This window comes from Pagrus pagrus, assembly GCF_965226575.1.
Source record: "Pagrus pagrus genome assembly, chromosome: 2".
Lineage (NCBI taxonomy): Eukaryota > Metazoa > Chordata > Actinopteri > Spariformes > Sparidae > Pagrus > Pagrus pagrus.
In genome coordinates this window covers 19,633,011-19,659,551 of record NC_140186.1, presented here as the reverse complement: position 1 = coordinate 19,659,551, position 26,541 = coordinate 19,633,011, and the positions used below count along the sequence as shown (strand labels likewise).

At 42.2% G+C, this 26,541-nt stretch overlaps 1 protein-coding gene across 1 annotated transcript in view; it reads left to right on the top strand.

Moving 5' to 3' along the window:
- Positions 1–26,541, top strand: part of usp43a (ubiquitin specific peptidase 43a) — a 118,533-nt gene that overhangs the window by 8,321 nt on the left and 83,671 nt on the right. The window contains exon 2 of the mRNA XM_084344349.1: positions 5,858–6,010. Coding sequence (XP_084200475.1) covers positions 5,858–6,010 — 153 coding nt within the window. The remainder of the gene's footprint in view (positions 1–5,857; positions 6,011–26,541) is intronic.

The following is a 26,541-nucleotide window of genomic DNA, read 5'->3' as shown; positions in this document are numbered from 1 at the left end:
GTGTTGCACTGCTAAAGGCTCGTCTCCATCTGTCCGTCTGTGTGTGTGTGTGGACAGGATTTACTCATGTTGTGGGGACATTAATGTGTTTATACAGGCACGTTGTGAGAATTTGCTTCCCTTCTGGGGACAAAATACAGGTCCCTATAACTAAATCATTGAATTTTGGGTGAAGACCTGGTTTAAGGTTATATGCTAAGGCCCTGACACACCAGGCCGGTGGTCGGACATTGGCCATTGTCTGGGCCATCAGTGAGTGTCTGAGGCTCTAGTTGATGTGATGTCACCATTGGCACTGGACAGCTCTGGTTGGCAGCTTTTTGGCCAATTGAGCTCTGCAAGAGTGGTGTGAAAAAATGCTGCTTAATCATAGCACCAGTTTGTTTATCTGCCGAGAGGTACTTTCCTTCATGCAGGTGCAGAAGGTACGAGCTTGTTGGCTGTCAGCCGAGTCTTTGCGGTGTGTTCAAATGCAGGTTTTTGGTTGAGACACAAGAGACTTCAGGCAACAAGAAGGGGTGTCGGGAAAAATTGATTCTGAGATACATCGCAATTCTCTGTTGAAAGATTATGTCCTGATGTAGAAAAGTCAATAATCGGACATTTAGAGCCCAGTTCTTAGCATTATGATCGCCTGTACTTGTATGTTTCACATGGCTGAACCAGTTGCATGCAGAAACATAACTGTACTGTAACATGTGTGTTACTGTGTTGTGTTCCTTACGGTTGAACCGATTGGATGGTAATCTCACGGACTTCAAACATGTGCGTCGTATTTACATTCTAAGATAAGCCGCCTCTTGAGTTTGGTGAGGATGACTGAACGTGAGCAAAGACGAGTGTATTTTAGTTGTGGATCATTACTTATATGATATGTTTTTAAAGTAGCCAAGTGGTCAGATAGTGAGAAAACCTAATCAAAAGTTTTGATACATTAAGCTGCATCGATAATCATTTTATAATCGGGGGAGCCAATCTCAAGGAGATTGTACACACATTTTTTGCAATGATCCAATGTTGTCATCAACCATTTGTCACAAAGATACAGAGGCAAGAAAAAAGAGTCCTGAAAGAGTAAATTGTCTTTGGAAACTTAATGATTCTTATTTACCCAAACCTCTTTTTCTGCATTATAATCTCTAGAAACAATACTTTTCTTATCGGTGCACACCGGGCAACGCATAGGCCGAGTCAAATTGTGATTGTGTTTGTGTTTGTAGAGATTTCCACCCCTATTGGAAAGTTGGATTTGGTTAGGGTTAAGTAAAGTCTTGAGGAAATGAATGCAAGTCAATGCAATGTCCTCTGAAGTGATTGAAACATGTTTGTGTCCAGGGGCAGCGGCGCTGACAGGAGCTCAGCTGGGACTGATTAGTGGAGGGAATGGTTCTTACATGATAGAGAGGAAAGAAAAAGAGAGTTAACTGAAAGAGAGGAAGCATGAGGACAGTGAGGTTGTGTGTTTGTGTGAGACAGGAAGAGGGTGGATGAAACGCAGCATGGGAGGAGAGTGAGTGGAATAAGTGGAGGCCGTAAGTGATGACTGTCCCGCGTCCGGTCCGCTCCGACAGCAGAGGTGAGCCGGCAGCAGCGGGCCGCTGAAAAATGAAACCCCGAATGGAGCAGCCAGTAATGACAGATTCTATTCGGCCTCATTCAAGCCACGCCTGTGGGGGGGATTGGGTTGTGTGTGGAGAAAAAAAAAGTGTGTAGCTCCTCATAAGGTTGTGCCCCGTCATAATTTGTCAGCATCATTCCCTGTCTGCCACCGAGGGATCCATTCAGGCTTGTTTGGCAGGCCGAACGACGACGAGGTGAGGGGGTGTAAATGGGTTTTTTAGGGAGAGAAGGGAGGGTTATTTGCTTGATGTATGTTTATGAATTCCTGGCCTGCCAGCACTCTGATCCGTCATTGTTTACACTGTTGGAGGATGGATGTGGGGAGGGCATGAAGGGTAATGGTGCGAGGTGAAGCAAAGGTAGCGAGACAGGACACTAAAAAAAGACATCTGGGTGTGGAAGCAGGGGATGTTTCCAGAGTGCAGCCCTGCCTCTGCCGACTGCTGGGAGGTCATGACCCCCGCTGTAGAGACTGCACAGGTTTATGGCTGTCTTTTGTCATTCTCTTATCTTTCTTTGATGCTTTCTGCCTCTTTGTTGCTTTTTTTGTGTGTGGGAAGCTGGTAGTCTTTGATTCTCTTCTCCTGTTCTCTTTATTTGGACAGAGAATCTAATAAAAAGAAATTGCTAGCCTCATGAGTCACACCTTTATGGTCCTGTGCTCGGGACTAGACTTTTGATTGGGCCCCAGAAATAATTAAAGTCCCTATAATCATGTCTTTCTTACATAATGTTTAAGAGTTTTGCTTGAATAATTACAGGTGGGAGTTAGGTGTCAACAGTAATCTTTCATTTTGTCTCATTTTCCAAAGTAGAAACAAGTAAAAAGCCTTAAATTATGCAAAAGTGGCTACACAGTTCATCATGCTCCGATTTAATGAATAAACTGATTTAAAAAAAATCAATGAACGAAATGAAGCTGGCTACAAGTTAAAGAGAATTAAAACAAATGCTGCATGGATCCACCACAAAGGGTCAGGCACAATCAAGAGTGGGTTGAGAATCCAGACTGATCAATAGTTCTTACAAAAAGCTCTGTGCTCCCTCAAGTTGACCCTCCGCCCACCTTCATCCTCTCCTTGACTGCCTCCGAAGTGTTTGCTCAACAAACACTTAAGATCCCACCAGAGCTATGCTCAGGTCAGCTTTGAACACTGTTAGTGTTTGCAGACGGACTCGACATTTCGACTAACCTGTGATTCTCGTCCCCGTCTCTCTATGCTTCCTCACCACCTTGTTGCTTTGTTTTTCTTCTTTTCTTTTCTCCCTTTACAAGAATTCAATTAAAGGACTTGATGCCTGGGAATACAACTTCCAAGGCTTTTTAAGTGCCTTTGAGGCTGCATGTATTTCACCAGTGACTCTCTCAGAGACAACACTGTATACACAGATATCAAAGAGATGAGCACACACGCAAACAAAGGCTGTGTTCACACCTGCGCTGGCATGTGTCTTGGGTGATCCAATCACAAGTGGACAGCTGTAGGTACTGTATGTCAGATCACACCTGGCATTACAATGCTTCTCCTCTAAAGTGACCCCTTGTGACTGGATCTCACATTCACTGTATATTCAAATAGACATCAAGATCATTTCTTCTGTCAGCAGTGCCTAGTCTGCCGGAAATTAAAGGAGCAATATGAAAAATATGGCCAGAATTTAAATTGAAAACATTCAAAAAATGAACTAACATGATCAACAGAGCGTGATGACTTTGTGACAAAGACATCTATGTACTGTATTACAGAGATGTCTACTTAAGGTAGTGTGCTAACCAGCTAGCCCTGGCCCGTCCTGTCTCGTTATACCGTTTTGTACTGGCAAGAGGCGATAGTACCATTGCTCCCGGCAGGTATATGCAAGCTTTAATATATGTAAAAAATAAAGAAAATAAACTCACAAAATGTCAGTGTCACAAAATACTCTTACTTTGATGTCTGTTACTAACCAGAAAATTAGCGAGTTGTAACATAGATGGCTAGCAAAGCGCAGCAGTTGTCAGTTACTCTGGTGATATGCTGCCCCCTATGTTTTAGGAGCTACCTTTGAATAATGGCCATATTCTGCAAATTATACTTAAGATGAAATCATCACCTCTGGTGTCGTCAGGTCACATTTTAACTATCCTTCTTACTCTTTATCGGTAGCCTTGAGAAACTGTGCTGCCTCCATTTTCTCACTTTTCATCTCTGGGACAGCCACAACCGCGTCGTCCTTCCTGACAAGGAGACTGAAAAACACTCATCGGTCTGTTGAAACATCCCCTTACTCCACTCCACTCCACCCCTCTCCTCCCCTCTACTCCACCACTCCCTCCCTCCATCTGTCCCTCATCCCTCCATCCCCCCCGTCAGTGCTTCCTCATAGTGATGAAGCTCATTAGTGGGCTGTCTCCGTCAGGTTAGAGGGGGGGCCTCCCTCCAGTGTTTATATTTAGATACTGGGATACTGCAGGTATGATGTGGTGATTTTTAATGAGGTGTGGAGCAGAGCCTGGAGCCTGTCAGTCACACATAGAGACAGAGAGCGACGCAGAGACAGAGAAGTCCAGTGTAGTGTTAATGCATGCTGTTAGTTTTGTGTGTCTGACTCAAACTCAAAACTCTTCCTCGTAATTGAATTAGACAGTCTGGCTGTTTTGTTTTTTCCTAGTAACACCTGTCAGGTTTCGGATATCCTCTGTATGACTCATCCTCTGGTGTGAAGTGTACAGTATGTCTTTGGAGAACAGTTTCTTAGAGCATTATTAGACACTCAAATGGAGTACTGATGCGCCTGGCTTTGTTTACTCGTGCCCAAAATAGAAAATCTAAGTACATTATTTAAACAACCACAGTCAAATGAAAACCAGATGAAGTGATTCCACTTGTTTCCAGTGAGAAACAACAGTTTGACCTGAGTGTCTTTTCTTGATATCAGTCGAGTAATCTGCCTTATTCTGACATGTTTCAGGGTTGTGTCCTTGATGTTTTCACTACAAGTGAAACTACTGAAAATGTCTTTGAAAGGATGTGCTTGACTTCAATGATGAAATTTAAACTGAATTTAATATAAATAGCCTGTCATGGCCTGTATGTATGTTTTTAAAACTGACAACTGCAGTCGACCTTCAGCATGTAACACCATTTAAAATTGAAGTGATCGTGGTTCAGTGCAATTATATCATTCGTCTGAGTGATGACATGGTGGTGTCACGAAAACAAAAATATCTTGTTTTTCTCTTGCTCTTTCTCTCTGAATTCACACTTGCACGCACAAAGGGAAACACGACATATTTCACCTTGAAATCAGTGGTCTAGCTTCACTAAAAAGGGAGAAACGAAATAGTCAAAAAAAACTAAGTATGCATTTACCTTTACCAAATAAGTTCATGATTATTAGTAAGGATGAAACACAAAAGACAGTTACTTTCTAGGTATCTGGTCAGATCTGTTTAAAGGATAAGTTCACCCAAAAATTAAAATGCAGTTAATGTTTACTCACCCTCGTGCAGATGGAAAGTCGTGTGACGTTTCATGGTCCACAAAACATTTCTGGAGCTTCACAATAAAACAGTGTTGCAGCATTCTCCTTCACAACTGAAGTGGATGGGGACTTGTTGTAAAACGTAATTGTTTTAGTCATTTTTCAAGCAAATATGACAAACATTTGCTGATTAATGCCGAGTATTTGATGTTTTTGTTTGTCAGACATGATAGTTGATTGAATATCTTTGAGTTTGAAACTGTTTGTTAGATAAAAGAAGATGATATAATATAATTCTAATGAGCATTTTTCACTATTTTCATACACTTGATGATAAATTGATTAACTGAGAAAATAACACATTTTTTGGATAGCCTAATTTGCTGCTTGCATCATCCAAATTGTGAGTGCCTTCTGCTTCTTCACTTTATGTAGCAAAAGCCTGACTTTCCAGATATCACGAAAAGTTCTTCGTCCAAAGAGAATTGTGAATGACTTTATTACATGATCTTATCATAGCCAAATAATATCTGACAGATGTTTTTAAATGAGTCTGCATTAAGTGACGATAAGAGAGAGAAACGTCCCTGCTTTTCCCCCCCCATCCCTTTAATGAGCGCTCCAAGCTGAACCAATTCTCACTTCCAAATGATGAGTTCCCGTGTTCCATGTGATCACCACGGCCTCATTTTGTCAGAAGGACATCAGTATTTAATGACTTTAAGAATCACCCAAAGTGACAGATTAATTAGGATGTCTCTCCTCTCCCCAGAGCATAGTGGCCAAGTACGGCTCGCAGTTTCGGGGAAACTCTCAGCACGACGCCCTCGAGTTCCTCCTCTGGCTTTTGGACAGTGTGCATGAAGATGCTAATTCCAGCCCAAAAAACAACAGCAGCAGCAGCAAGACCAAAGCTAACGCCAAGGTGAGTCCGCATCATAAACCGAGGATGAATTAGATCTCTTTCTGTCTCACACACAAACACACACAAAGCTGCTGTGTCTTTGTAACACTTCACTGCTCAAAGACAACTTATGCACACATTGTTTTTTTTTTCTATGCTAATTTTCTCAACGACTTGACAAACTTTCATTATTTTACACCCTCACCAGAAGGACTAGGGGGATAAATTATAGCTTTTAATTAACAGAGATAATTTTATTGCATTATCCTTTATAGTGGAGTCATAAACAGCAGCGCTTCCAGGGTGATAACCCACCTTAAAAGTCACTAGCAGTACTTGAACCATCTGGTGGTACTGGCTCAATTAGACAGCCAACTTCTTAACAAAAACAAAGATTTTGCTGACCCACATGAGATTGCGAGAACAGAGGCTTCCTCCACCCACTGTGTTGGAGCCAAGTCAGTGCTGTCATCCCTGCTGCTCATTAAATGTGAGCACGTCACATACACGATTTGTCTGAATCCCCGAACCGTCTCAGACATCCCAGTCACCTCCAACATGTTCAGTTTTCTCTGTAGGACACATAAAGATCAGCTCTAGACAATAAGATCGCAGGAACAAACATAGAAGAATATGTTTTTATACTCTTTTTAATCTTCCCAGTCAGTCTAGGCCTGGGCAATACTCCAATAGCATTGTTATTGTAATATGTTAAGTGTTTGGTTTTAAAGTTCCTGGTTTTAAAGGCTGCTTTTTTTCTGAACTTACTAGACTGTTCTACTTGTTCTAATAACTCGCCTTTACCCCCTTACTCATTATATCTGCATTAATGCTTTTTATTATTATTATTTATCAAAAAATGTCATCAAGTATCTGGTCAAAAATGTTTGAATTGTTTTGTTTCCCAGTCCTTGTATTTATGAAGTGTCTTTTCAAAAGATATACAGCATATCATGTAATGTGACACAGTTTCAAAAATTTGCAATATATTTTAAGGACATATCACTCAGCTCTAAAGGCCTTTGCACAACAAGTCTGTTTGTTTTGTCCAAAAGTGCTACCTGTTTAAGAGATAGTTAACAGCATATTAATCTGGCCCACGACATCCTGGAAGCAATCGGGATAATTCTGCAGCTCCTTTATCAACAGGTCGAAACTCTTTTGTTTTCAGGATTGGATGGGCCCAGTATTGTCTTTTTCTTTAAGAAGTGAGACAACCACAAAATCATCTACACTGCTTGACGACTCTGTTTTGTCTCATATTGGGAATTTCAGCAATGAACAGAATAATCAACGCATCAGACTCAGTGTGCAAGATTTCTGTGCATTCAGTTTTTATAATCAGATGACGGACTAAAAAAACCCATACAGATATAACGGACTTGTGCAAAGGCCTTAAGTCAGTCCCTTTTGTCACAGTCAGTTTTGTGTCCATCTTTTCACAGGCAGCAAAACTCTGCAGAAATCTGCTGCTCCTCGTCGAGTGCAGTCTGGCACATTCACATTGCACGAAAACCCATCAAATTTCACATTAGTTTTTCTCAACAGCAGAGTGCCAGTGTGATACAGTGTTGGGTGCAGAATCATGTTGCCTGTAACACTGAGGCCATTGTTTAATCAGAGCAGTGCATCAGTTTGCGATACAGTTGTATAATGTGTTCTCAGAATATCGTCGACCTTGTTATTTCAAATCAAATCAACTCAAGTTTATTGTCGCAAACACGATCGTACGCTGTACAAAGCTCATAGTACAAACCTCCTGTGAAAAGGCTACAACAGCACAACATTGTTTACGTAACGTAGTCAAAGAAAACACTTCATGTCCACAGTAGAGGAGAACCAGTAAACCCACAGTTCCCAGTTGAACTGGTTCTGTGATGAGTCAGCACTGCAGCGCTCTGAGTGCCGTTGTGCTTCTTCCGCCGGCAGTTTGAGCGTTGGTCTGAAATGAACCTTTGTGTGCGGTGACTCTTGTCCTGTGAGATGTAAAAGAGAAGCTGTTGAAGTGGCAGGCATCAGTTGCCTGTCTGCCTCTCTCTGCGCCTCTGATGGGATGTTCACCTTGCAACCTTGCACTGGAGAGGAGCCAGGTGTGGACGCGATGCGCTGAGAGGGAATGAAGGGCAGACACATTATAACTGAGTTGATTACTTTTTTTTTTATCATAGCTGGTGTCTGACATTGATGTTTGCCAAACATTTGATTTCTTGGACTTTGACTCTGTGGCTGTTGAACTCACATATACAGTGTAATACAGTATGGAACTAAATATGTAATTACAACATTAAGTAAAGGATAAGAAGACCCGCTGTGATGAACCCCTTGTGTTTAATTACATTTCCTCAGTATCATCCCATTGAGTTTGTTGTGCCTCCACTCCGGGCCGCGCTGCCAGCTGACGACCTCCAGCCCTGTTAGTGAATGAATACTGTTATGAGCCCAACAGTCGTCGCGCTGCCACCCAATGCCCAGCTCCCCCTCTCTGACAGCAGCGCTAATAGAGGCAGCCTTTATGCCACATAAACAGCTTAGGGCTGCGGCTCTCATTAGGCTGCCAGTGAATCGTGCTATCATAAAGCCGGCTTTCCTCCGCCGCTGCTATGAGGCACAGACAAGGAAAATCACTGGATTTCTCACACCAGGAGGGAACATGTCTGATTTTCTAAAAGGAAGTGCCCGTCCGCCTTCCCACAAATTGATTTCATTCACGGAGCACAGTGCGCTCATGCTCATACTGCTGATGTAATGTGAAAACCTTGGAGCTCTGGAGATTACATGCTGTTCGGTGGGGTTAGAAAATGGGGTGACCTCATCTGTGTACGAAACGTTGTCAAAAACAGCAGCATGAAAAACATGAACGCACATAAACTGACGTGGCCAAAACGCATTTACACACACTTAAACTGTATGTCGTTGATTTCTCTGTTGCAGTCATGCAGACAGTGGGCTGAGATCACATTCATTACACACAAATCACATCCTGGTTGTCTTGAAGCTTTAGCTAATCTGCCTTTATCTTATGTCCTCCTTTGTGATTAGCTCAGACTGTGAACATTAGAGGAGACATAGTATTACGCTCATTTTCAGGTTGATCATTTTCAGTCTCCTCTGATTGGTCAACTCACACATGCCTGACCCAGCACTGCTATCTACAACAGAGCAGCTGTGCTTAATCAATTCCTACATGCCAACCTAACAGCTTTTCATAAGTTAGACAAATGTGTGATGTAGTGTGATGTCACAAAGTCATGGAATTAAAGGCGGGACTACTGACGGGGCGTTTCACGAACAGTGTTTTCTGTGCAAGAGAGGCGCTTCTGTTTGGCGCAGACCTTTTTAACTTTCAAGATCTTTTACATGCACAAGAACCTATATAAAACACTGAAACAAAGAAAGTAACTTAGGTCTCCTTTAAGTTTTATTGCCACAAACCAGTAATGGATACAAAACAATCCCAGACACTGACTCTGCATAGCCTAATATAACTCTGGTAGAGCCAATTAATAAGGAGAGAAATAAGGCTATATATCCTACCACAGAACCTTTACAAGTTAAAGTCCTGTAGCAGGGCAGACAGTAAGATGGAGTGGTGGCAGAGTTGAGCAGTAAAGGGCGAGGAAGGCAGTAAAGTGACTTTGATTGCTGTGTCTATCACTGGAGCCTGGGAAAGAGGCATCCAGGATGATACAGGTGATACATGCTGAGCTGACAGAAACTTAACAGTGTCAACATCGTCTCTGTCAATTTCACAGACATTTAGTGAATAGCACTTTGGCCTGTAGTTCTTCTTCCCCTGATCCATCCAGAGACCGCAGATTGTTTCTTGGCCTGTGTTTCTGTTGAGACGCATGCACTTTTTTACCCTGCTGGGGATACTGTTGTAATGGAATTTCTTCTGAGGCTTCCTGTTTGGTTAACTTTTACAATAACGTACCTCAAATACTCACAAGTTATGTAACAGCACTTTACTTTGTAGTAACTACATTGTTATCTCTTTTTAACCTGTGCATTACCCACCTCTTTGTCACAGTTTTGACAGCCTCTTGACGTTATGTGACATTTTTATGACCTCATTATTATTCCGGTCATGAATTATTCTCTTGTGAAGCGCTGAAATTCTTAAGGAACAAGTGCAATGATTTCCTTTTATAATGAATAGGCACCTAATATTCATGGTTGGTCGGTCCTGCTCAAGCCTTTACCTTGATTTACAGGAGAACATAAAAAATGTATGTTCTATACTGACATATGCATCTTTGCCCCCCTGAGGTATTATAGAGTTGTGAGCATAGTTGTTAGTGTAGTGAGTGTGAGCATAGGGTACGGTATAAAATCTTAAGTACAATAACCATCTCATGTTATACTGCATAACACAATTGTTACGGTTTTTATTAACATTTAGAATGAAGCTAAACACTATGAAACCGGTATGTGTGTTTAGTGAAACAACCGTTTTGTTACAATATCACAACATATTATGTTCTGACAGATATGAAATTTGATATCAACTTCACATATTCATTTTTATTAACACTACTATGGTAGAATTCAGTAACGTATATAAGTCAAATGTACATGGTATGATAATCGGAAATTTCAACATGTGTCAGTGAAGGTGCTGCGGTCATAAGACATTCATGTGAACAGGACGGTGTAAATTGTCTCATGTTATCTTAAATGTGAAAATCTGTTGACCAGTCCCCCGCGGGCCTAGCAGTTTAGGGAAAAGGTGGATGGATTTATTGATTTACTTGTATTCCCATTAGCTAGACACAACTAGTCACTGAAGGTCTCTTCAGACTAATGCCTATGTAAATTGGACAAAACATTAGAAAATATGTAATGTAATACAACTTGACACTAACTAAATGCTCCTAGCCATAGAGGCAAAACCAGCCAGGTGTGTGCTCTTCTCTTATGCCATGTTTCACATTTTTCTAGCGTTTTTTACAAGTTGTAACATTTTTCATATATATATATATATGTATACAATATATTTCTTTTTCCATTAATTACACGTGACAACCGATTGTGGGTACTCCACAGGCGCACCACAAACGTTTTCCAAGGACACGCTATTTCCAGGTGTTTTTGAAATGCGCCTGCAGCGATGAGTCTTTGTGTGCAAAGTAAACTAAAACCCAATAAATGTCAAAAAAGCTAGAATTTATTGCAAAAGACTGTGTGTATACCTGATAAACTGGTACATAAGTGTATAGTAAGCTAATATATGATCATACCTATTCAACTGGCAGCCCATTGGACAAATGCTGCCCTTTTTTAAACAACCTCACTCCGGCCCTTTGGTCATTTTGTTGGTGGGCTAAATAGCTCATTCATTAGCGATATCTGTTGGAAAGCATGTTAATATTTTTATTTTATCAAACATTTTAAACCAGGCGGTTTAAGCAGAGCGAATGTATAAGAATCAAACTGACAACCTACTTCTCAGATTAAAATGGCACATTGTTTTTGTTTTTTTCCCTGTACTTTTGTATTCTTTTTCAATTGTGAAAACTAACAAACAAAGTTTGCATGCAAAAATGCATTGTTTCAACACATTTAAATACTTAGCTTTACAGGTCAACCTTGACGGGTCCTTACTTTTTTGTTACAAAGTTTGTTACAAACTTGTATATGTAGCTCACCTGCTGCACGAGCAGTGTGACCAGTCCAGCAGCTTCGACCAAGTAATCACATAACACAAGACTGAACACACACGAAGGCAGCTCAGTAATGTTAATCCTCCCTCCGACAGGACCTCACTAAACTCGCTTGGTTTCCTTCTCGCCTCACTGGCACCACATAAGCGGCATTCCTTGCCGGCTAATACAAGACCACAGTGAAGTCACAGCTTCGTACACAGTCATCATCAATTTTTTGCGATGGACAACATGTGTGACCATAGTTATTCAAATGTATAAGACAACATTGTGCTTTTTGTTTGGCAAACACTGAAAAGGTCAGATTAACGCCGTCTTCATTGGCTCAGATGTTGCCACACTTGCAGCTTTTGTCTTCCAGCAAACGTTAGAAAAGAGGGAATAGCTGTCAGTGAGAGAGGTGTTTTTTAACGTGTTGCAGTGCAGAGTATAGCGGCTGCTGCCTACGAGCCATGGCATATGATTACTTGATATTAAAGGTCAGAATCACACTCAAAACGGCTGCATTGCATTTTCCCCTCTGGCCTCAGCAGTTCTCAAAAATATCAGGAATGTTAAATAAAATATACATACTGTACATATGTCTGATAAGAAAAATGGCTCAAACCGAGAGGGTCAAACTACGTGTTATTAGATAGAGGCGTACAATTCAGTGTTCATTGATGAGCACCGGGAGGACATTTTGCCCCAGGCCCTCCGTGAGTACGTTTGAGAGCGAGTGCATTTAAAAACTCATCCATCTTACCCTATGGACAGCAGTGGGACACAAGGCTTGCCAATGCAACACCAGTGCCAAAGCATTATATATGCATTATTCCATTTTAAATGTCGATAGTAGTGGGGCCTTTCTTCCCCAGGAGAGACGACTGTGGAGGGAAGAGAGCGGAAAATCCCCTGGACCCAGAGCCAGCTGCATAGACTTTGAAATCGGGTCAGTGTATGCGGTAAAGCGAGGGAGCTCTCTTATCGACAGGGACAGAAAAAGTGAGTTTGATAGCTCTCCGTGCGATTTTGGCTCATGTTCTCCTGGGGCGGGGATGAGATCAAATGTCCTTCAATGAGATGAATCAGTTGACAGGTAGGACGACAGGGAGAGGCTGACGGGTCCTTGATCTGGTGTCTCCCATTTTCAGTCAGTCATCAGGACAGTAGGCTAATGCTCTGATATCACATCCACCTCAGGAGTTTCAGTCAGAAACATCAATGTGCGTTGTGTGAAAATAAAGTTTAAAATGTAGTGTGGGGTTCTGCTTCTCCTCATGTGAGAAGATTGTTGACAGGTTGTCCTGTGAGTAGAACGATGAGAAATGACTTGGTGAGGCAGGAAATCCTCTAAAATAACTGTAAAATTGTTTCAAGTGAGTAACTGCTGCTGCAGAATGACTGTAACACACTGTGGTACAGATAAAATGCAAATGTTCCATCAATATTTTAGGTTTAATAAGTAATTAAATAAGTTATTTTTTAAGTAAAGAGTAAAGATGTTTGGAGATTAAAGCCACTGTTAATATTTAAATGTAAATCAGAGCACTTGTCAGACTTTAAAAACAGCTCAGAACTCATTCAGAACTTGAAAGCAAACTTCATTTTATGGATGCTACAGATTAAATTATTAGTAATATCTATATTTAACTGATCACCCACTGATGCTAGGATCAGACTACACAACATTTCTGTCTTTCTTAGTCACATTTGGACATTATGATCATTGATTCATAAATTCTTGCTGTGACCAATCACAGCTTGCCTTCTTGTATGACTTCTGTTATGTCTATCAGATGCCAAGAACGGCCTCCGCGCAACTGCACCAACGATTGTTTAAAGACAGCGTTATAAACGAAAGTCAACCTTCAGTTGGCAGAAACAGGGTGTGGTGCTACATTCACATGCTGCTCGGATGGTCCCATTTCCTTAGTTCGCAAGTCGTCCTTACGACTTCGATGTGTTCATGTGCGTCATGTCTGAAGCTGTTTTGCATTTGAGTGACAGGCAAAAGCAAGGAAAGCAAGCAATTAGCTTGGTTGCTAACAGGATAATAAGTTCATTTAAATTACATTTTTAAACCATTGACTCCAGTCTCATAACTGTAAGAGAAAGCATTCGGTTGAATAAAAGTGAATGGTGTTATACAGCTTATAAGCTAAAATAGTTTTCTCTGTTTTGGACTTCTCAGTGATCAGCACTGTTAACAGTGTGAATTCAAATGTCAAAGGTTGATAGCTAAATGGTTACAAGAGTACTGAAATGAAATTAAAGGTCATCCCACTTGTGCTTTGCCATGTTAACAGTTGTGCTCGGAAGTACATGATCTAGCCCCACGCACTGTAGGACAGCGTCACGGATCACAACACTGGAACAACACTCTGTTATCTGTCGAAACATTGTGAGGCTTTCCATGTGATGGACGAAAACGAGTAAGTTGTTGAGACTGATCCCTTTCGTTCCTGACACCCAATGTCTGTCAAGGCCGGCCACTACCAGACTGTTATCATGTGTCCTGTCCTGGCATTCACCTACATATTTGAAGTTATATAACACTGTCTTTGGCTGCATCAAAGAAAGACTGACGGAGGGAAAGTGTGACCACTAGACAACATTTCCTTCCCTCCCCCTGGTCTTTGAGTCACGTCCAGGTGACGCTGTTCTGTTATGAAGCCTTCAGTCACTATCCGGTCACCCACACCCTTCACTGCTCAGCTCCCGTCTCCCCTCCGGCTCTCTCCTCACACAGGTTTACATCAAAGCAACGTAACCCCTACCGCTGCCACCACCCCGCGCCTGGTCAGCAGCCCGATTTTAACTACAAGTGACATTTCTGAGATGCCGCAAATTCCTCCTGACAGAGAGGCAGAGCAGTAGGGTTACTGTTGCAGAAATTGGCAGAAAATGTTTGATGTTGGAAAAGAGACCTTGAAGTATGTTGTAGCTGTAATGGTGTCTGAAGGCCCTCACAACACCGACGCTCCTTTCAGCACTTATTACACGACTGACATGTGTAAGTAAGCTATGCAACGTCAATTTCAGAAGTGATTCTGAGAGTTTCTATATTTTATCAGTGTGAAACAGTCTGGACAGAGTGGACGGGGTCAGCTAATCCCTCTGTGCTATCCTACCCCGCTAATAGGATTTACAAGGGAGGGGGGGTACTTTTGATGGAAACCTTTTTGAAATATTTCTCAACATATATTTCTGCCTTCTCTTTCTTTCCACGGCTTCATTCATAATTCACTCAGGCCGCTCAAGTGTCTTTTTTAAGCCCCATTCCTGACGTAATGCCTCGATCTATCAGCTAGTGAGGGTTGAATGACTGAGTAGGCCTTCTCATCCCCTGTCACTCCCCTTCGCCTGCAACTCCGTCAGACATGAGATTTCGGTTTCTTCTTTGGGGATTGCTCTGCTGATTTATGTATTGCGATGAAACAATGTTGTTGACTTTGCGTTTTTCTTTGCCCCGTGAATGAAGTTGCTCAGCTCCGACAGCTCTTTGGTATTCCTTTGTGTCACCTCTGAATGGATGCCATCTACACGCTGCCTATATGTTGGCACTTGTGAAAAAGCTCCCGCTCGCTTACAAACTTGGAAATTCAGATGCCGTCGCACATTGATTTACATCCAAACTTCTCTCTGACACATTGTCTTTCCTCAGCAGAAATAAACTGAAGCAATTTAAAAAAAGAGACAAAGGTAAGATAAGATATAAGTGCCAGAGATTAAGAGGAAGGGAGAAGGAAGGGTGGCTGTCTTTTGGTTTGCAAGTGGACAAAAGACTCACTACAGCATACAGAGGGAGAAACACTGCTGTTTTCCTGTTTTTCATTGTATCTCATTTTAGAAACATTGGTTACAGTACAATATGAGAGCAAGGAGGGGTAACCAGAAAGGAAGCAAGAAAGGAAGAATGGGCAGAGGACATTACTAAGTTCATTTTTAGAGTAGTAATGGTGGGAGTGTTTTCTGTGAGGGGTTGTTCAGAGATGAGAAGACAGATCCTGCAGAAACAGAGAAGTCTGTATTTGAGTTTTTCTGAGAACTCTTTGTGTGTCACCAATCTCACTTCCAAATGGGTATTTTCTGAAGTGTCAGGGAGCCACAATTGTAACTTGGCATTTTTCTGTTTCTCACAGTCATACTACAGCGCAAGCTCAGTGTTTGCAGGAGATATATACCTGGAAACATCCAGAATCAATTGCAGCCCTGTCAAGAAAGTTGTAAATAATCACCTTGTTGATTATTACATGAGCGATCAATTTAGTGTACCGCCATTTAGCGATGCTCATGCCGTTGCAAGTTGCAGTGACTCTGTGCAAGTGGCAGCAGCATTTTACATATTATACATTGGTTACGACAATAGCCTGAATAGATTCATCGTCAAAAGTAACTGTTCATAGAAAGTAAAGGTAAAAGTAGAAAATTGTTCGTTATAGGGGGACGCCGCTGCAGTATGGCAGCTTGTGTCCTTGCAGATTTATGTTTAAAACTTTTTAAAACTCGTCTCCAGTGACTTCCTTTAAGAAAAGTTCTCACAGCTTTGTCCGGAGCCACAGAAAAACTTTTTTTTTTATAAAACTTTGGTACAACTTTTGTTGGATATGCAAAAGTACACCTACCACCTGTAAATAGAGTTTGACTTGTAAAATCGGTTGAAAGTTTTTAACAAATCAGTACCTAGGTGAAAACTACCACCAACTGTTGTAGATTAAAACTAAGCATGTTTATGCAGCTGCCTAAAATTTATCAGAAACAGGTCTTGGTGGACAGAAAAATTAGAAGCAAATAGCAATGATATTCCAGTAAATGGTATGCTCATCCAGTCAAGACAGACCTGTCAATCATTTAATTCATCAGCCTCTTGAAATGACATTAACTTAAAGGTAATTAATCCACAGCCTTTCCAGAGTACGTCAATTTATACAAAAGTGGTGAGATGTTGTTTTCAGACTGTTCTGCCAGATGAATCTCAGCCTCCTTATCCATGCGACGAGTCTGATTCTTGCTGCTAAAGCAACTTTGATTAAACCACCACACACCTGAAAAAACATCTTTCTAGTAAGAGTGGTGCTGACCTTCACGTGAACAACTGCTAAAAATTTGGATAGACCTGTTTGACCCACGGTAGAGCTCAGAAATCATGCATGACTGTGCAGAGAAGTAACGCTGAGTGATCTACAGGGACCCTCCACCCAACTGTAGAGCAGCCCTACAGAGAAGTGCTGTGACTGAAATGCCATGCTGCAGGAGGTTATGAAAAATTAAACACGTCCTCTCAGGGGGCAAAACAGTTTTACACAGAGGAGATCCATAAGTGGCAGCAACATTAGCCCAGCGATTGATTCATGCTCAGGAGATGGCAGCGGGCACATCCTCCCGATCACCTCCTGCCCTCTGCGCTTCCTTCACGTCCTCCTGCTGTCCTTTCTACGTGATAGTGTGTGTGCGCGTTGTCATGTGTGACAGCAGACGGAAGAGTTTTCAGGATAAGCTTTTAAAAGTCTCTCTTGCATGTTTGACAAGAGCAGACAGAGGTGCCCTCGCTCGCTCTCTCTTTCTCACTCATTTCTTTTTCTTAGCTCCCCATCTTACCGAGCAGTGCTCCCCTTTTAGATCAGAAATGTGTTTTTTTTTCCTCTTCATTTCTCTATACTTAGCTGCAGTGCCAGTGTACACACACACACACACACACACACACACACACTCGCAAGCAAGCAGCCAGCCGAAGTACAGTAACTCAAGGTGGGCATCACAGACGCTGCCACCAACATGCAGGTGGAGATTCAATGTAAAAGGCTTTTAATGGATCGTACTACGTGAATGAAATATTCATGACATTTCCAAAGAAACATTTAATTAAATACATTAATGTTTCAAAGGATGTCCTTCCTTAAATAGTTCAAGAACATCTGAAAGATAAACTTCTGTCTATGCCAAGTGAGAGAGAGAGTGAGAAGGAGAGAGAGAGAAGGGGGGATGAAAGTGAAAGTTAGACTGAGAGGAAAGTGGAGAAGGAGTGGAGGGGAGTTTTCAGAGAAGGTCTTCTAATGAAGATTAGGGTGAACTGAGGACTATGGGAAGTTAATGGAAGTCAGACGTGTACTATAAATGCTGCAGAACTGAGCTCTCACATGCTGAGCATAAAAGAGCAGCCTTTTCAGAAAGAGGTCGGCAAAAATGTTGAGTTTCTTGTCTCTTGCTGAAAGAGGTGAACAGTAAATTTTAGGTCTCACGGATTAAAAGTGCATTCTTGATAGCAGAAGAATTCACTCGCTGTTTCTTACAAACACACATTAGTCGCTCGCATTGTCACCTCGAAGTAATTCTGACAGGCCGTTGAGGAAAATAACCAATCTGCCGTAAATCCCCAGAGGGATTTTTCCCACTCATTATCATCTGTATGATCAGTGTTCAGAACTGGTCCTGTTTGTGAAAGCTGGAAGTAGATGTGACTATGCTTTTTGTTGGTCTTTTTCAAGTAAACAGAGTCCTTCCTGCAGGTGCATTGTTCAGTGTAGCTTCCACCACACCCTATAGAAGCTTTTCTTCCTTATATGGTCGCGTCTTCCTGGTGCCCGCAGGCCTGGAGAACGCGAGTGGTATCTGCGATGCAGTCTGACCTGTTCCTGTCACCTGTTCTCCATTGTTCATCATTGTCCTGAATGGCCTGTCCTGAAAAAGAAACTATTTTTATCTCAAGTTAGTTTCATATTTAGTCACACAATTCATTGAGCAATGAAAAACAAAAAAACATGTAAAAGGTTGGTTCAAGAGGAAAAGACAGGGTTGTGTTTTGTTTGCACTTTGATTTGAGTGTTAGATTAATCAGCTTGTTATTTGCAGTGTGACACTTTAGATTGTGGTTGACTGTGCGTGGGTGTATGTATTGGTTTTAGTGAGGCTTAAGTGTTAATATGCCAGTGTGGCAGATTTTGCAGAAGAAGATAAAGGGTTTAAAAAATAAAAAGACCTTGTGCGGCTCAAACCAGAAGCCCATTAACAGTAAAGCAGCATTATTACTTACTCAAATGTTGCATGCAGGGCAACGGTACAAAACACTTTTTTATGCACAATTCGCAGTATTTTACAGTGCTAATTTCAAGAAAAAGTGTGTTTTTTTTTACTGGAGGGACCAGCTAAAGCTTTAAAGCTCCATTGTGTAGGATTTAGTGGAAAGGTTGCAGATTACAAACAACACGTCTCACCCTTCCCTACGGTGGCTGCTAAAAAGGCAGAAAAACGCCAAAGGCCCTCTTTAGAGCCAGTGTTACTGAAATGAAAATGAAAATTTAGCAGCCACAGCGGTACAACCAGATCATTACAATGTCCCAGCGATGCTACAAGTAAAAAACTGGTCCCATGGCCTCTTAAAGGTCTCACCTCCATCATTGATACTATTTCTAACAAAGATTGCATCCATTTTTTAAATCTGGAGGGGATTTACTTTTCCAAAATCTGAGGATCAGTCAGGCAAAGTCATATTTTGAGACATCTGGCAATTCTGTTTGGTCCCCCAGCATAGTCCCTTGGATTTAGGTACAACATGTTTACATCCCCAGATTGCATGTGAAAATGTTCCTGTTTCTGTCTGGCATTTCCAACATGAATTATTGGCCAACAAGCCTATCCTGTGGAGCTTAGGTAAAATCAAACTTACCTATGATCTTAAACTGAGTACTGAGTATTATATGTGGAGGCAACAGTGAATATTATCAATTATTTACTCTATGTATCATAACGATATGATGATACTTGTCATTTGTCTTTAGTGCATGCATGCTAGTGAACCACAGTTCATTTCATTAAACATCAATTAAATATGAAATAGCATTTACTCGTCATATCAGGATATACAAAATATTGGTAAAATATTATTACTAAAGTCTTTTCAGTCATATCTTTAGCCTTGGTACAAAGAATACCAGGTCATAAGAGTAATGGTCTTGATGACCTGATTCCTCCTGTGTATTGTGAATTGCCAGGATTTTTGGTTGTTCTTGTCTCTATTATTACATCTCACAGGGAGTTTATGAGGACATTAACCAGTCTCTCAGTAATCACATTTCAGTCTTTTGGTTTGACATCTCTTCCTGTCTTTCCGAGAATGCCAGATCATCAATGCTGCTTTCTCTTCCTGTTTGGATCACAGGCTCTGGCCCTGGCACATCTCAAACCTCAACTTCAGGACCCATTCCCTTTAGAGGCTAATGAATTCTCTTCCTTTCATCTTGATTAGTCACGTCAGTTAGTTTAATTCTTTAAGTCAATATTTGTTTGTGAATAAATACTTTTAGTGTTCAGATGAGAGACACAGAGTGTGTGTGTGAGAGAGAGAGAGAGAGAGAGAGAGAGAGATATGCTCCCTCTCTCTCTCTCTGCCAAGCCAGATTTGGCTGTCAGAGCTCTGCCAGGGGCTCTTGTCTGAGGCTGCTTAGTTTCTGCTTTGCCTTTGTTTTGGCCCGGCTGGCATCTCCATAGTAACAGCCAGAGAGCGGCGGGTCTGGCTGCACTCGGCACCGCATGAAATGGAGTGGGTACATGCTGTGCTCTTCAGATAGGGACAGGCCTAGGATCAGTGAAAGGTACAGTGAAGTTATTTATCTTAGGTCAACTAGTGCAGAAACGAAATAGCAGTGAATAAAAGTTGATCATTTTGACAAAAAAAAAGCGCAGGCGAGAGTCTTTGTGGAGAGGGAAAGTGATAGTGGAGACGGGGTCATGATGACTGTAAGAGTGCAGAGGAAAGCAGAGGATGAGAGGTGGAAGGGGGGGGGGGGTTAAAAATGCCTGTGTGGTTTCCACCGTTATCTCCCAGACTGCCTTGTTACCGTAAGCCAGCTTTGAATAGGCCGAATTAGCGGCAGCCGTCCGGAGCTGAAAGAATAGGGGTGAGTCAGCCGCTTTACTGCACGGACAGCGATTCTTTCATTCCTCCCCTTCTCTGGACAACTGTGTGCCCCTCTGAGTCGGTCTATATGGGGCGGTGTCTCACCGTCTCTGTCCCTCTCTCCCTTTTCTTCCACACTCTTGTTGCCCATCCTCTATTGTAAAGGTTTGAACCAAAGTATAGAGAGCCACACTGCTGCCTGACTTCGGTGTTCGGTGTATTTATCGCACCAGTTTTTTGCTCAAATTGGTGCGAGACCTTCCAATTTATTTCAGTTGACTGGTGGAAATATTATGGACTAAGGAACAACCAGAGGAAGGTTAATCATGACATGAAATGTTCATATTGTCTCATAAGCCTGACAAGTTGAGACAAAATATGCTAAAATGTGCCACCATGCAGAGGATAAACCCTTTAGATGTAGCAAAAAAACAACAACCTTTCCTCTGGTGCCCTCATCAGGCCAAACTTTATATTTTATGGCCATTAGTATAACTACAGTCTCTGTTAGTGTTGTTAAGTAATTCAATTAACACTGATGGCTGCACGTGTTTTCTTAGCATCCTTCTGTCTCACTGTAGTCTTTGAATTCTCTTCTGATCTCTGTCCTTTACAATATTTCCTCCTCTATTCTCACATTTCTTTTGTCTTTATTGATCCATGCTTGGTTTATTTCTCCAGTCTCTTCTCGTTGACCTCGTTCAACCTCTGCCACCCTGCCTCCACACACTGCTTACGGTATTTGAGAAAAAGATGAAAGGCTTTTATCACAGCTTGATTTCCCTTTAGAAGCTGTTTAATTAGAAAGTGAGCTGAAATTAACAAATCTCCAGTCCTCAGACGGCGTTGACAAACTCTCAGGTGTGTGACACGCACATGCTCGCTTCTATTAAAACCTGTCCCGTATAGATATGACTGCTGCTGAAATGCTCTTGTGGCGGGCGCTCTCTAAAAGACAAGCGTGGATCTGGCTGCCTCCTCAAGCAGCCAACAGCTATGTCAACATTGGCTCGCCTAATTCGCACGCTCAGTGGGAGACGTCATCTCTTCCTGCAGGAGGCCGAAAACATCAAGCTGATACCAGCAGCGTAAAGTGTGGGCTACTTCAGCACAAAACACACTCGATTCTCACACAGACACCAAAGGACAAACAAGCTTAATAAGACAGGCAGAGCTGAGAAAAGAGGCTTTTTACACAGTCCTGTTAATTAATTATGCAGTTATTTAAATGTGTTTGTGGCTGTTTATTTGAGATGAACATTTCATTTTAATGCTGCTGGGTGACATTGTGACATCATAGACCTCATTCACACGCCGGCCTTTTCCCTCACGCTCAGGTCACGTCAGATTGCCAACATTTATATGATGTGCACCCCAGAACACTGCACCAACACCTTTGAGCTTCCCACCCTGAGTGAAAAAGGCCACCATGTGAATATGGTCTATGGGTTTAGCTGAATTTAAGCAAACATACTAATTACAGACATAACACAAAGTATCATATACAGTATCACTGCCCATTGAGAAGAGAACGGATAGTGAAAATTGGGAGGGATATAAAGCCATATTTCAAGGTAAAACAACATATTTGATCATCGGTTAGCTTCCATTAGTTAACACTAGCATCCACTTCCCAACTAACATTACCATGACAGTGTTACACGATGTGATAGGAAAGGCGTGAAGTACTTCTGAAATATCAACACACATCTTGGACACATTTATTTAACCTGGACTTAGAACACACTATAATCAAACAGTGCTAATGTCAGCTAACGGGTTATGTTGTATTACCTTGAAATGGAGCCTTTTCAGTTGCTGATCAACCAGGAAATCAAATCCCCACAATTTGTGCCTCCCATCCTGAGTGTTGCATCAAAAGAAAATGGCCACCGTGTGAATATGGTCTATTCGAGGACATCGTACTGGAGTGATCAGCTTCGTCATACAGCAGGAGTCTTGAGATGAAACTGTTAAAACCAATAAACTCTCTTCAATATTCACACTGGACTAGTATTACCTTGGGACCTCTAGTAATTTGTAATTATTGCGGAGGACTTCTGTGATTTTAAACCAGCCTTTGCCTCTGGGTATTGTCATGCTAAACCAAGTTGGTTTTGGAACAGATAGCAATGTGCCCTCATAGGTGCTGCATCCGAGGAAAAACTTGTGTTTCACTCTCAGGACTACAAACAGTCACTGTTGCGGTTGACTCAACTCAGGACTCCCAGGTTTTATCAGCATAATTTCTCCAGACCATGTGTTATTTCAGCCAAGGGTATGGCTGCGTGAGATTACACGTCTGGTAGCTCTGGCTGCATTTGGCACTGCAGGATCAACAATGATTTTGCCCCACTGTTGTGAAAACACAGTTTGGGAGAAGAACCATGGCAACATCTCAAAATTCATTCCCGCCGTTTCAAGTTTCTTTCATGCTCTGCTGTCACAGTTTTGCCTTGTTTCGTGACCACAAGCCGAAAAAACCATTTAATCATTTAAAGTTTCTTTTAAGCAAGAAAAGACACAATTGTGAGCCTGCCTGAATCCACATTTGGAGCTGCATGCCTGTGTTTGTGGGTATAGGAGAGAAAGTGAAAGAGAAAGGGCGCAGTATGTGTAGGTACATGTGAGTTAATATATGTAAGTGTGTGCATGCCTGTGTGGATGCTGCTGTATGTGTGTGTAGGGATGACTCAGAGCAGTTGCTGGCAGCAGAGGTGGACGTGTTAAGTCCCTTGAGTCAGCCAGTTGATTAGAAATGTGCTTTGAGACGATAACTGAATCAGCGCCATTTATTTTTTCCACATTATTTTTAGTCTCAATAAGATTTTTTTCTCCCCAACTGCAGCTCAGGTCACTTAGCACACTGACACAGTAGCATTATTAAAAATGCTATTTTGCAGAAGTGCCTATGGGTCACTCCAGCTGCAGTGTAGAAGCTGCTGTTTTCCAGATCCCAGCTGACGTTAAAACGTGAAATTTGTTCAGCGTTAACATTTTAATTCACAGACACCGTGAAAACAACAACGCCATTTAGCTGCTGCGGCTTCAGAGTAGGCCTACAGGGCAAAGTCTCTCTCTGGAGTTATGAAACCTTTACCTGTCCTGCTGTCACCTTGAAAGGTGACTGCACATTTTTTTTAGTTTCCTTCATCTCAGAGAAAGGAGGCTTTAGTGAGCTTGGATTCGTGGTGGTTATAATGATTTCAGAAGCGATCAGTCCAACAACACGATGGACCTCTGTGCTGTGCAATTACACCAATCCACTACGACATTAAAAGGACCAACATGTAAAGTAAGAACCATTGGTCGTCTTGTTACAATGCAGTGCTCTGCTGGGAAAACGTCGGGTCCTAGTTTTCATGTGGATACCACTTGACCTGCAACACCCACCCAGACACCATTGCACAAACACACTGAGCCCATGGTCGGACAGGGGAGAAGTGAATTATCCTGCATAGGCCTGTCATGATGATTACGTTATTGACTTAAAGCTCATATCTTATCTTATCCACTTATCAATAAACAGTATGTACATGACCTAGATCATTTTTGCTGACCTCTGGTCTGGGCGTTAAATGACAATAATATCGTTTATTGCAAAATGTAGTTATCAGTACAGGCGGGAATGGTTTTAAAGCTTATATCCACCATGAAGACTGGTCACTGTACAAAATACAAAATGGTAGAAAGATTGCCCTTGCATAAAACTGGGCTGTCTATGCGGTAGAAATATGCAAATATTTTTCTACAAGACCAGAGAAAAATAAGAAAACAAGCTGAGGTATTCCTTTTGCTCACACTACAACAGCCAGAATGTTCACTCCCGCTGACGGGTGACATACTGCGTGTTGGGCAGGAAACAGTAAGTCGGCCAGCTGGTAACAAACAATATTGTCTTACAGCTGAACAGTACACTGAAATATGTTTTTGAAAACACAGTGAAGAATGTTTGATCATGAATTTGTGAGCCCCTAACTCGGTCCAAGACAGAGAGGGACGGCGCTCTCTCTTGATCCGACTATACTCCTTGATTATGTTAGTGGAAGAACAATATGGCAACTTTCAAGCCTCGAGTTGTTTAACTCTTATTAAATTTCATCAAGGTCATTTTGTCTCCTGACTGATGACTAATAATCACGATCACAGTGTTTTATTTTGGAGCAGAAACAAACCAGTGTGTCAGCGCCATGGTTGGAATCTGCAGCCCTTAGGATATTAGTCAGTCTCTCTACCTCGAGGCCAACCTGCCTGCCTGCTGTGTTGTTTTCATGTTTTGTAGCTATACCAAACTAGTCCATCCACACGCACAGACACACACCAAACACCCACTCTTTCCCATTGTGATAGTGGTTTTAGATTCTTTCGCTTGCTCTGAAACTACAACCCCCCCCACGTACACACTCACACATATACACACACCTCCAAATCTGCAACATCACGCAGCAAGCCAAACTCCCACTCACTCCCCACCACGCTGTGGAGGAGCGCCTCAGAAACGTCTCACATGAATGCGTGCCATGGGGAATCAGCAGCTCTTTGATAACAACATATGTTTTCATGTTGGGAGTGGAGTGTGAAGATCTCTGGAGGGAAGCTGTGCGTCTGCCAGAGGCGCAGGGCCAGGGAGATTTACAGTGGCTGCACTGGAGAAATGTTTCACTGATCACACAGAACTGAGTCCCAAACTGAGGTGAGGACTCGGAGGAGAGAAGTCTTGGAGCTGGAGAGAAAGCTCACAGTGAAGATGAGTGTCTGTCTGTCTGTCTTATGTCAACCAAATACCCAGCGCCTCCATGCTGATGGAGACATACTGGGTGACTGAAAGCACCAATGGGATTTGTAAAGGGTTTGACCCCATCAGTACATATTTTTTAGGAAGAAGATGCGAGACGTATAGCCCTTGAGGTAGCACTCTTTCAAAAGAGGGACACACTTCTTTTATTATTTTTCTACATCTCTGTGTAGTTGTACTTGCAGAGGTCTTTACAAAGGCAGCTATCTTGTCTCACACTGTGCTGTAGAGGAGCCCTGATGGGATTAAAATAGCATACTTGGTGTAAATACCTCAAATGTGTAATCCTTTCTGAGGTGTTTCCTATAGGCTCGTATTTGCTCGAAGATTGCGTTGCTTACAGTTTTTGACGGTCTCTTGGTGAATTTACCAAAACCTGCATGGTGGGGTGTCCTGTAGAGACGGGGAGGAGGGATGAGAGGACAGCAGCGCAGGAGAGCTGTGCAGTGGGTGGGCAGATGCAGCTATGCAGGCTCTCGAGACAATCAGAGACTCAATCTGCTCTGGTTTTTAGCTTAGCTGTGTACATGAAATGCTGACCACAGACACACACACACACACACACACACACACACACACACACACACACACACACACACACACACAGTGAGCTCTGTAGGATCCAGCAGTGAAGTGAGGGTGACTGATTGCCAGCAAGTAAATTTAACTTGTGCTGCTATTAAAGGATATTATAGGAGCTTATTTTCAGGTTCCTCATTTTATTTTGGGCCACTACTAGAATAGGTGTACATGCTTTGGTGCTCAAAAACACATTAGTCTTCTCGTACTGTCCAGTGCTGCATCACACTGTCCCCCTCTGTCTGAAAAGCTCTCCCCAAATACCCAGTCTGCTCTGATTGGTCAGCTCACACATGCCTGAGCCAACAACAACAGAGCAGCTGTGCTTAATCAATTCTTATGTGCCAAACTAGTCGCAAGGCATACATTACGCAAAAGGTGTGTGACGTGGCGGTGTAGTGTGATGTCACAAAGTCACCGAAACAAAGGCAGGACTACTGACAAAGCGTTTCAGGAGCAGCATTTTCGTTGGGAGAGAGGAGCTTCGGTTAGTGCAGACTTTTCAACCTAAAAGACCTTTAACATGCATAAGAATCCATAAAACACTCAAGGAAAAGAAAACAGCTGACTGAAGCATGACTCATCTCGATGTCTTGATGTGTCTGTCTGCCTCGTGCCTGTGTGTGTTTGTGAGTGTGTG